The sequence below is a fragment of the Brachyhypopomus gauderio genome, chromosome 15 (genome assembly GCF_052324685.1).
Source record: "Brachyhypopomus gauderio isolate BG-103 chromosome 15, BGAUD_0.2, whole genome shotgun sequence".
Classification (NCBI taxonomy): Eukaryota; Metazoa; Chordata; class Actinopteri; order Gymnotiformes; family Hypopomidae; genus Brachyhypopomus; species Brachyhypopomus gauderio.
Genome location: NC_135225.1, coordinates 21,644,359 through 21,656,909, shown reverse-complemented (window position 1 = coordinate 21,656,909; position 12,551 = coordinate 21,644,359). Strand labels below are relative to the sequence as shown.

Sequence of the window (12,551 nt, the reverse complement as noted above, 5' to 3'; positions counted from 1 at the left end):
CTTTTGTCCAAACAATGTCAGCATTTACCAAAATATTCAACTTGCACAAATTTCAAGCACACATGGTTTCCTCTGTAGCAAGATGCCATCAGCAACTCTTTTACAGTGCTTTTTGTACACCGACTCTTGTACAGTTTGGGTGGACACAAACATTTGGTGAACATTTAAACGATGGGGGCTCATGTCTTTAGAAATCTTATTGTATCCTATTCTAGTTGAATTCGTCGTCTGAGGTGATCTGAAATCTTCTGATCTGAACATATTACGTTTGAGCAGAATTTTGAAGGGTAACTTTTTGACAGACCAACAACTGAACTGAACTGAACTGAAACACGTTCCATAGAGTTTTTCCATAGTGGTTCACTTCTCCATCAATGACCGGTAAGGATATAACAAAGTACAGTATGTGCATTGCCTGACAATTTTTTACTTTCGATTGGTTTAATTATTTAGGACTTAGATAAAGACCAAAACTGTATTTAAGCAGCAATTGTTTCAAAACTCCTGCTGCAACCATTCATGAAAATCCATCTCACTCATTTTATATATAACTAATAGAAATTAATTTAAACACCAAAAAGGCTTGTGTAGTATTGAAAGGAAGAATGAATAAATGCACTCTGGAATCCAAGCTTGGTGTTCACTTTAACACAACAGGAGATGACAAGACCAGCGTAACCAGGGGGTAACTAAGCTGGCATATTAACATTCTTTAAAGGAGCACAACTTTGTATTGAAACTGATTGGTCTCGTTTTTAGTACTACTGTAGAAGCAGGTGTCTACAGAGACAGGTAAATACAGGTCTGATGCATATTCCACATGCATGCATCCCATAATTACATACTTACACTGACCAAGAAACAAGAATGTTTTAATAGTCACTGTATTTCCGTGCTGAGGCAAAAGTTAAATATGTCCGTACCAGACATATTTACCCCATTAACAATTTCTCTAAGAAGAGGGTACGCTAATAAGGACACTTTGGCTTAGCTTCAAGATTTTTGTCTAGTTTAAACTTGCATACACTTCAAGCATTCCAGAAAACAAGCATTACAGGAATACACTAATAAATACCAGTACATGCTCCTTTATTAAAACAATTGCCATTTTATTTCCGCGCTGAGGCTAAAGTTAAATATTTACCTTCCAGACTTACTTACCCACTAATCAGTTTCTCTGTGCAGACTGTCAGCTTTGTGTTGGCCTTATTTCATTGACTGAACAATGTTTCTGTCAAGAAACAATTTTCTTTGACCTCTAAAATTAAATTGTGAATAATGGTGTGGTTGGTGTGGTCATGTGGTTAAGACGTAAGGAGCAGAACTTATCAAATCACCAAATGATTGAAAGCAGTTTTATATAGATTTGCATATATTATGAATACATTAGAATGCAAGAAATAATAAATTAATCAATAAATCAATGAAAAGATTATTCTGACATAGTGAATGAATGTGTTTACCTGGCTTGTATTGAGTCATGCAGATCATGGTTTAACCATAGCAGATGGTGATTAGAGCCTTCACCAAATATGTAAGAGTTGTTCCATCCAGTGAAGACTTTGATCCCATATGCTGTTCTCAACCCAGACATTACAGAGAGTACATCATCAGGTTTACAGATGCACACAGCAGCTGTGTCAGTATCATAAGGAACTATGATTGCTGTAACTGCTTCAACCAATTTGTACTAAACATTACTTACATTAAAAAACAGGAGTGAGAGAGAGAGAGAGAGAGAGGACAGAGTATTAAGACTGCTTGGCACAAAGACCACCAGTCTAGTTTGACTTCCCACATGAATCTCATTGTCACTATTTTCACGCTTCTGTAATTGGCCTCCCATATCTATTCTCAAACCTTCCATTTATGTGTAGCTGTAGTTTTATCCAGTCTTTAATCACCAAACCTCCCATTTCTGTAGGCAGTAGAGACTTTAAACATTAAACATCAAATCTTTCATTTCTTTGAGACTGTAGACTTTAACCATCTTTAATCATCAAACCTCCACCTTTACCTTCATCTTTCACATTTCTCTCCCCAGTGCGATTTTCACCTCAGTAATAGTGACTCATTATACCCATGAAAAGGACTATCTACAATGCGTGATGTTTTTTAAAGAAACATATTTGAATATGTCCAAAATTTAAGAAATATGAAGTGATTGCACTCTGTAAAAATACTGAGAGACATATAACAAGAGGCTCTTTCTCGTTTGCTTTTATAAAGTGCCACCATTCATCTCTTCCTAAAAGAGCTTGTTGATCGGACTCTGTTATGCCTTGTTAGGTTGATGACTTATAGAGTGAAGTCCAGGATGATACTCATGAGGGCCTATTCATGCTCTAGTGGCAACACTATTTTTCATGGCTCACTGGACTCATATGGCTTTTTCAGCAAGTTACTAGTGTGTATATAAACTAAAAGTAGTACATCAAACATACAATCATATCATTTCCCAAATATATCATCTCATCGAAATGGAAAGAAAATGTTGTTTTATGTAATGGCGCCAGCGTTAGTGCAGCACACCTCCTATAATGTTCAAATTGATGACTGAAGCTCCAGCCATTCCAAAACAGCTTTAAACTGTCACGGCTCACTGCTTCAATGTCAGCCCACTGCTCATGGCACTGGGTCTCCATACAGTGGAAGAGCCCCTCACTGGAGCAGATGCTATTTGTGACTCTGGGGTCAGGCCGTCCGACATTTTCACTGCAGTTTTTTCTGCATTGCCTAATTTCTGAGAGCTTGGAATATCTTTTTTCATACAAGTATAAATGGTCTGTGAGGTTTTACTTAAGAATCAGCTGCTGGGATTGAGTTCAGTGCAGCTTGCTATCCATTGCAGGTTCATGAGGGGAAAGTGGGTCAGAGGGATGGCAATGTTCCTCTTTCCTCACCAGTGCTGAAGTTATTTGTCAGCCAATCAGAAATGTGTGAGCGATTCAGCTGCAGTGAGACTTCCCAATGGGAAGAGCTGCTGATTGCCAGTGAACGCTCTCCCAGGGAGCAACTGTTGTACCTTGCTTCGAATATTTGGAACAAGGCACTGCTTAGCTCTCACTCTCTCAAGTGAGAAAGACTTTAGGCACATAACAATAGCAATGCGGAAAGGCAAAATGTGAGGATCACTGTATTAACAAATGCTAACTTACTCTTATATTTCCAAGCTAGCAACTTTCTGCTCAATACGCAGGGTGCATTCTGGACAGGATTTATAAAGCCAAATCTCCTCTGCTAAATTTGTAATTTGTCTGAAGGAGAAAATGTAACAGAAGGAAAAATGCCTTTGTAATATAAACATACTTACATAGAGTTGTAACCAAGCCAAACCTATTATTTCTGCATGAATTATATTACTTCTCACTCTTCGTTTTAATCTTCTTCCTCCTTCTCAAGACATTCTGTTTCTTGTGTTTCACCTTCATCAGGCATAGTCAAGAAATCAGTCATCTTGACTGAGGGGATTCTGAAGGTAACGTGTGCCTAGCGATGACTAACATTATGTAATTTATTCTTGTAAAGGCTGTTGAGACACTTAATCTCTAACTGCCCAACATATCTCACCACTTATGCATTCATACTCCTTCTGAAACTCAAATGCGACCAAGAGGGGCAGAGGTAAAGGCTTCTTTATCAGTCTTACATTAATAACATTCTGTAACACTACTCGTGGTTGCAAGCTGGTTGTATTTGTGAGTGATTGTGTAAGAGTGAATCTAGTTAGCTATATGATGCACTGAATACTACACAAACATTATCTTTGTGCTCAGGTTTCATGTGATCACACTAAAAACGATATGTTATAAAAGGATAGACACAGAGTCAGAACTTCATAAGGAGTACCACATCTCTGCACGCGCACACACACACACACACACACACACACACACACACACACACACACACACACACACACAACAGGAGTAGCATCTCACCTCTGCACACACACACACACACCAGGAGAAGCACCTCACCTCTGCACAAACACATACACACACCAGGAGAAGCACCTCACCTCTGCACACACACCAGGAGAAGCACCTCACCTCTGCGCGCGCACACACACACACACACACACACACACACACACACACACACACACACACACACACACACACACACACACACACACCAGGAGGAGAATGTTATCTCTGCATGAGTACTTTAAATAAAATGCTCCTACTATCCATTATCATCCATTACCCTTTCCTGTTGCTGGCGTATACATATGTTTACATCCATCAACATCAATACAAAGAATTGTCAAGTCATACGAGACAAAATGTTGCGGACCTAAAAACTAGTTATATAAAAAAGTATCAGTCAGTTGACATTCGATCATGGTTTGAAGACCATTGAACATTGGAAAGTTTAAATCCAAAGCAAACTCACTGCACCCAAGCTGTCCAAACAACGGATATGTGGGTACACAAGCCATAGAAAATCAATCCTATTGACTGAGTTTATGGCATTAAAAGAACATAAAATGTCCTGCAAGTGATTATAGTTATTCAAGATCTTTAACAATAAAGACAGATATGTAGTTCAAACATTTTGATCACCAACAAGTTAGCAAAAGAACGCGTAAGCATATTAAACAATGTGCATTTAGGAGGATGGTAAATTAGTCAAGATCATACTTTCAGAATTGTACAGTTTTGATACATTTTGGGGCTTTCAGAAATACCTTTACCACCTTTACCTGTACCACAAAATAAGTCTTTCCTAATAGCCCAAAACCTGCAAAATGTCATTGGAATTATGTAATATAGCTAGATGAGACAAGCAATGAACTTTTAGGTCTTTCACACCATCATTACATTTGGCAAAAAAAATGCTGACTTTGTACAAAGAAAAGATCCTGATTATCCACTGCCAGATACGGTGGAGGATCATTGATGCTTTGGGCCGTTTTGCTGCTTGTGGTCCAGGGGCTCTTGTGAAAATCAATAGCATAATGAATTCCACTAAACACCAAGAGATTTATGCCTGAATTCTCCCTGCCTCTGCCTGAAGGCTGAAACCTGGCTGGGTGGACGTTCAGAAAGATGACCCCCACACATCATGCAGGAATGGTTTGGATAACACAAAAGTTTTCCAACAACCTTCTAGGTTTCCAGACAACCTGTGATAAGGCCTGCGAGGAGTATTTATGTGAACTTCTTTGCACAAATGAAGACATGATAAAATTAATGTTCAAGTTCTATGCAGATGTAGATTATGTAGTTTATGTTCAATATAAACATTTTCCTCAACAAGAGAGAAAGAGAGAGTAAAATTTGGTAGTGATGCACACAATAACATACAAAGAAACAGGGGTTTTTCTGTATAGCTCATTTGTGAGGTTCTGAGCTTCTGTAAGCTCCTTATTGTAGTCTCTGGTGTTTGCATGTCACGCTGTTATTTCTAATCTGCTCTCAGCATCACGTTTTTGGACTGCTGTACTGCTTATCAGATTTGTTACTGACTCGCGCAGGCTATATGGGGCTCTGGGTTTTGGATCCCCAGTTTGGCTGTCAGTACAAATTGCTGCTCCATACCTAGATCTCTGATCTCATTTGTCATATGCAATACTTCACAAAACTTCACTTTACACTTTATCATCTTCCTGAGACTGAGTCCCCCCTACAGCAGCTGAGCACAGAGGTTTCTGGGTATTCTGCAGATTCTAAAATGGCTAAAGGTGGACTGAAGTCTGCTTCATTCACACTGCACCTCATACTACTGGCCTTTTCCCTTATGAACCACATAATTAGTCATTAGTAATCATTTGCACAATCTCTTCCACATCTCTTTGCAGATGTGGGCATCATGTTTTTGCCTGAATTGCTTGATCAAGGGGACACTTAGCTACATTGGATAGACGTCAGTTGTAGAACAGGCACTGAGTGGGTCTGGGGTGTTTCCAATGATGAACATGGTATTTACAGTTCTGGCGACAAGAATGAAATCAATGGGATCTAAACAGGACTAGAATTATGCTTTTCAAAATTGTAAAATTTCAGTGAATATTGCAATTCGAAAGAGACTAAAACTCTTTAATCTGATTATTTTAGATGAACTATTACCAACAACATCCTCACCATCAGCTTGTCATGTTTCATCAGCATCTCCGGCCTCTTCATTTCCTCAGAGTTCTTGTCTTATGTTGCTGTAACGTGCTCCCCGTAAATTTCTCCTAATCGACTCTAACACATTTGAACTAGATCACAATCTCAGAAACACAATTAACGTAATCCTTTCAGTCACCATGACAAGTATATAATAATCACTGTAGATGGCATGAATGGAGTGATTAAACACTTTCATTGCTGAGGACTTTATTCACATAACAAAGACTCTCTTCTGTTCTCGTCTTTTACTACCACCCCCCCAATAACAGCAACAGTAGCTGGAGATGAAACAGTCCAAACCTCATTATCTTCCCTGTGTGTGTGTGTGACACCAAACAGTGCCCATGATTTATAGCGTCCCCCTTTTCTTCTGCTCTCTTTTGCTTTGTATTTAAATGTCACACCTCCGATTTCGTTTGAATTAAGCCTCCATCGCTCTCCGGGGCTCCGCTTCAACGCTGTTCTCTCTGCCAGCGGATCCCCGTCAAGGCGATATTCACACAGCCTTTACCACAGTCTTTCACAGCCAGTGACGTCTTCAGAATGTTTGGCACCCAATAAAACATAAAACAGTCACCTTGCGGTGTGGGAAGAAACAGAGGGTGTGCTGAAAGATCTGACTGATGCAAAGATGGCAAATAAAGACCTCAGAAGCATATGTGGGCGTTTCTAAGTAACGCGGGAAGGAGCTACAAAAGGCAGCCTAGCCTGACTTCAGGTTTTACAGTCCGCATTAACTTTTTTTGAGCATAATAGGATCTTGAAACACTTCCAGAACATTCATTTTAAACAAGGCAAGATAGGACATTAGAAAAGAAGCATATTTCCCCATTTTCTTCTTAAACCTTCAACAGAAAATATTGAAAATGTATTGCCTTAATTACATTTTAGCGGTACATTTTCCTGGGTATTTTTAAGAATGGAGTCTTATTTTTACATAAAGATTATGCTCAGGATGATAGGTTTGGGGATGAGAGAGTCAAACCCATTTCACCTCTACATTGTGCTTGATTTGTTTCTGGGTCATCTAGATAAAAAAAAGAATTCTTGGCACGCCTGTTCATTTTTTAGCAGTTTCTGTCTCTCTCTAGTGACAACATCCTTTGTTACCTTTGTGAATGAGTCCCATTTCAGATTTAATATGAGGGTAAACGAGAATACTGAGACTTAAATGATATCACTATAACTCATTTTCATACAACTGAGTTATTTGTATTTCATACAATTACATATACACGCATGGTGTTACCTGCTACTTTACCAAAACATTAATGTGTTTATACATAATACAAACTTTACAGAATGCCAGGGACCCTCATCACCCCGCAGGTGGATCAAAGGTGTATAATAAGTTCAATAATACAAATATTCTTGTGTCCATGTTTATCAGTGATGGGCTACCTCACACCATCACACTAACAGAAAATTTATAAAAACAAAGTTGATGTTTCACCCTTTTCATAGAATTCTGCATTCAACACAACATGTTGCCTTCTTACAGGAGGTCAAATCTCTAAAATGAAGGAATCAAATGTTGCAACATTTGTACATAGTCTCAGTTGAATCTAATCGTGACAATATGGTAAAGGAATCTTGAGAGGCTTCCATAGCTAAAAAAAACTGCAGCACAGTGACAAAGGAAACCCAAGATACCAAGGAGTACGTCAAGGACACGACATCCCAAATGTATTTTTGTTTGTTTGTTTTGCATAAATATGCAACAAAGTGAGCATCATTCTCTATACACACGCAATCTGACAGATCGCTTAATGTGCATGAAGAGCTTTTGAAATTAGTGATGCTGCACGAAATTATATCGGGCACATTACTTTTGGGAGGCTGTGACAAAGGAGAGCTATTCCAGATCCATCAGAGACACATCTCAATTTTATGGCCCCGCCAAGTATTAAAGTTGCCCAGCCTTACAGTGAAATACGTGTGCAGACTATATGCACAAAAAGAGTCTCAACTACCTTTCAGGATACTGCAATTACAGCTGCAGCAACAGTTGTGCGATGTATAATTTCATAACACTAATAATTAACAGCATGCCAACAGATGTTTGATTTATTCTGGTTAATTTTCCCATTAACTATAAAGGCTGGATGGGGGAATAAAACAATACGTTATTCTACTTTTCAGTCCAAGGTCATCAAGACGCTTTTCTTTCCACGTGAAAGGTGATAAAGGTGCCTGACTGAGATACAGACAGCCTTTATCAGATGGCAGTACCAAGGCACTTCAGTGGGGAAATTACTACCATTTCTTCCACAGACTCCATCAGATCCACAGCTTAAATGAGATGGGAATCTAGCTCGGGCGCCTGTTTGCTCAGGAAATGCCCCAGAGGACCTCTGCCTTCATGCACCATACTGTCTCCACATTAGAGGCCAACGTGCGCTTACTTTCATCACAGCGAACATGCAAGGCGGTTAGCTAACAGATCCACGAGTCAACCTTCCCCCTGAGCCGAGCGATCCAACAAACGGAGGTTCGAACTACGCGCTCTGCTGCCTGCCCGCTACGTGACACGTTTCCCCGCCTCTGAGCGGTACCAAGCCAGAACTATTCCTCACACTCCCGCCGTTGCTTACAGCATCCAGCAGGTTTTTACAGCATGGCAAACGACACGAACCATAACGAACTGCATGGATGTACCCCAACAGCTATAACCTAATGAACAGTTTTCAGACATAAGTTAATTTGTCAGTGGGGATTCCTCATTCAAAAATGTTTCAGTTAGATTTAGACTATAGGCTACTGTGCATTATTGCTTTATATATCAAGGAAGATAGACACAAAGAGAGAGTTAATGCTCACATCTTTAATTCCCCATCATCTACCTCCAATTATATGAAAATTGGTTGAAGCCAATGGTCAGGTCACAGTGCCAAGGGCATTTTCCATTCCAGACCTTTCACTGAATGAAAAATACCGAAATACTGTATATTTATAAGGCTTAGCCAGTATATTAGATATAGTGTAAATCAATATGTTAGTCCATGTAAGACTGTGACACTTAGACCAAGGACAAGGATTAATTACAGTCTACTGCAAACTATCTTTTATTTTATGTTTTTAACACCAGCTCCTTATTTGTGGTCAGTTTGTGGCATCCATACTTCAATGGATCAATGGATCATGTCTGCGATTCTAACGTCAACTACAGGCTATATCAAATTAAACACACACACAGGACAGAAATATTTGAAGCTCAGCTCAAATATGTAATCATGGGTAATAGGGCTAAAACAACCTGTGGCACAGACTACTGTATGACTTAAGCCCCGTCGGAAAGGATGCTTTCTTTCAAACCCAGTACCAGCAACACGAAAGGAAAACGTGCAAACCAAATGCTGATTATAGCCACTAATCGCCCTCCGTTTGTCTCGCAAACAACACGAAGTTGGGGCTTTTAAATGATCAAATGAAGACGTTGTCCATCTGAAATATATTAATATTATTGTTCATATCAACACGGCCAACCGCTTCTGCATGTCACATTGATACTGAGATCTAATGACCTGTTTTAGAAACATTACAGTCGTAATATTGTCGATGAATTGCATAGGAAAACAAAGTTTGAGTATTTGTCATGCCACAGCGAGTGACTTCGCCCTGGAGTACTCACACAAAAACCCCGAACAGCAGGACTCGAGTCCCGATCTCCAGCGCCAGGTCGCGCATGGTTTTCCTTCGATCTGGAGGCGACATCTTCATCTTCTTTTATCTCTCTCTCTCTCTCAGAAAATCCAAATGATATTTATGCAGCAACAATGCGGAAAAGTCATTCGTTTCCACCTACTGTTGTCTCGTCCTCACCACTTTAGCCTCGAAGCGTAACTCCGTTGGGTTACAGTGGAAAACCCGCACGGTTTTATTCGATTCTTCTTCGGATGTAGGACCTGTAAATAGTAGTTTGGCGTGTGTCCTTCTTTGATCTCGGTCTCTACTCCACCTGGTGCAGACATGCGGTGATCCGAGGGAGGAAAAGCCGTGCTGGGAGAAACAACACACAGATGAACTTGCTGCTGGACCGTCAGCAGTGAATGGAAGAAAAAACGAGGAGATGCCGTATGGCAAAAGTGGCTCAAGTTTGGTTGGGATCTCTCTCTCTCTCTCTCTCTCTCTCTCTCTCTCTCTCTCTCTCTCTCTCTCTCTCTCTCTCTCTCACACACACACACACACACACACACTTGTTTTTTTCTTTAATAATTCAAAAAGAAAAACTGTAGAAAACTACAGTTGCGGAAATGATGGAGGATTAAGAAAATAAAGAGATATTGCTTGCAGGATGTTCTGAGATGTGTGACACCATCTCACCGCTTGTTCTCCAGCAGCTGCAGCCAAGCAGGTGGCAGAGCCCGGGGAGAAGAACCGAACCTGCAGGCAAAACGCAGCTGTACCTCACACAAATACATGAATATTTAATGCAACTTTAACACGGATAGTCTACCTCCTACTCACGCTTTCACTCCAAAAGAGATGTAGCTATATTTAAAAAAGAAATTCCTTAGGGATTTTTTTCAGACATCTTAAAGTCGAAGAAACAGACAAAATTCCTATGTTGTTTTTTCTGTTTTCTCTTAATTTTTCTCTTAATTAGTGTAGGATGTCTAAGACGCTCTCGTGTCAACGGCAGTCTGTTGTGCGTGGGCACACTCCTCCCTCCTCACTCCTTCCTCCTCACTCCTTACTGCTCACTCTTCCCTCCCTCCTCACTCCTTACTCCTCACTCTTCCCTCCCTCCTCACTGCTCACTCTTCCCTCCTTACTCCTCAATTCTTATTCTTCACTCCTCACTCCTTATTATTCAATCCTCACTTCTTATTCTTCACTCCTCACTCCTTACTCCTCACTTCTTATTCTTCACTCCTCACTCCTTATTATTCACTCCTCACTTCTTACTCTTCACTCCTCACTCCATACTCCTCACTTTTCCCTCCTTACTCCTCACTCCTCACTCTTCATTCCTCACTCCTCCTACAGCTTCATCATTACACATTAACACACATACTCATCGTAAACTCCACTTCACCTCGCTCGCTGGTATTTCAGTGTTGAGGATAAACACGTTATGCTCCTTCGTTTCCGATCAGTGGGTTATCGTAAGCACCTCGTTAATGAGCACCAAGTAGCTCACATCAAAATGGCAGTACCCAGCTACTTCAAAGCGTAAATACACACACACACACACACACACACACACACACACACACACACACACACACACACACACACATACACACACACACACATACACACACATACACACACACACACACACACACACACACACAGACACACAAATCTCCGCTGTGTAATGAAACTGAAAAATAGCTTACCAAACAACCATGAGGAAAAACGCGCGCTCCGTTCGCACCCCATATGTGGAACGAGCCTGAAGTTGGTTACTTATTCGCAGTTTGAGATTCGTTTGGTTACTTATTCGCAGTTTGAGATTCGTTTGGTTACTTATTCGCAGCTCCGTATTCGGCGGCTGAAGTTGGTTACTTATTCAAAAAGGGTATGTTCACGATGCGTGTTTGCTGCGCACTTTGTTTAAAAGCGATAGATTAAACGTTACATTAAACGAGCGTAGGAGCAGACATTTAAGAGGTTATTGTTTCCCATACTGATTTTGTGAATGTAAAAAATAAAAATATAATGAAAGCATTTCATTTGTAAAATGGTTTCTATTTCAAGTCGTTTCAATTGTATGCAGTTTGTACATGATGATTGAATTCGTCAACATTTCTAACGTAAGGAAACATATTCTTAGATTTGAAAACTAAAAACACAGAAATGCTGTTCTATAACACAAATAATCGGAAGAAGAAATACCAGCACACAACATGGCATATTGAGCAGTGGGCAGATAGGTGAACGCATTTTAAAGGGGCAGTTTCAGAGGATTATTGAAAGCCTTATTGATGGTGGGCCAGAGAAATAACAAATGCATCATGAAGAACAGGTCACTCCCTAAGAGAGGAACCTGATTTTAGCCTGATCCAACATCATTTTATACCTTAAATCTAACTGGAAACACTGCATATTGAGTAGTTAAGTGCACAGAGAGCGCACTGAAATGGTTCAGAGGGGCAATTTCAGAGGTGTGCTGTATGCCTATAAGGCGTCGGGCCAGACAAATAACACATGCATCATACATAACTAGTTCCTATATGTATGAGCAACCTGATTTTGGCCTGGCCCAGAATCATTTTATGCCTCAAATCTAACTGGAAACATGGCATATTGAGTAGTTAAGTGCACAGGTGAAATGGATCAGAGGGGCAAGTTCAGAGGCCTGCTGTATGCCTGTAATGTCTTGGGCCAGGCAAAACTCAATTGTATCATACATATCTAGTGCCCACATGTATGAGGAACCTGGTTTTGGCCTGGCCCTGAATCATTTTAGCCCTCAAATCTAAC

The 12,551-nt window shown here is 40.2% G+C and overlaps 1 protein-coding gene across 2 annotated transcripts in view; it reads right to left on the bottom strand.

Moving 5' to 3' along the window:
* plpp4 (phospholipid phosphatase 4) overlaps positions 1-11,611 on the bottom strand; it is a 74,172-nt gene extending 62,561 nt beyond the window's left edge. Inside the window, exons 1-3 of one of the 2 annotated variants that reach the window (XM_076974771.1) lie at positions 11,465-11,611; positions 10,443-10,502; positions 9,751-10,118 (exon numbers count right to left, since the gene is read on the bottom strand). In XM_076974771.1, coding sequence (XP_076830886.1) covers positions 9,751-9,839 — 89 coding nt within the window. In that variant the 5' untranslated portion in view covers positions 9,840-10,118; positions 10,443-10,502; positions 11,465-11,611. Of the gene's footprint in view, positions 1-9,750; positions 10,119-10,442; positions 10,503-11,136; positions 11,284-11,464 lie in introns of those variants that run through there. The other variant, XM_076974770.1, reaches the window with a different exon arrangement.
* Between the last annotated feature and the right edge of the window lie 940 nt (positions 11,612-12,551).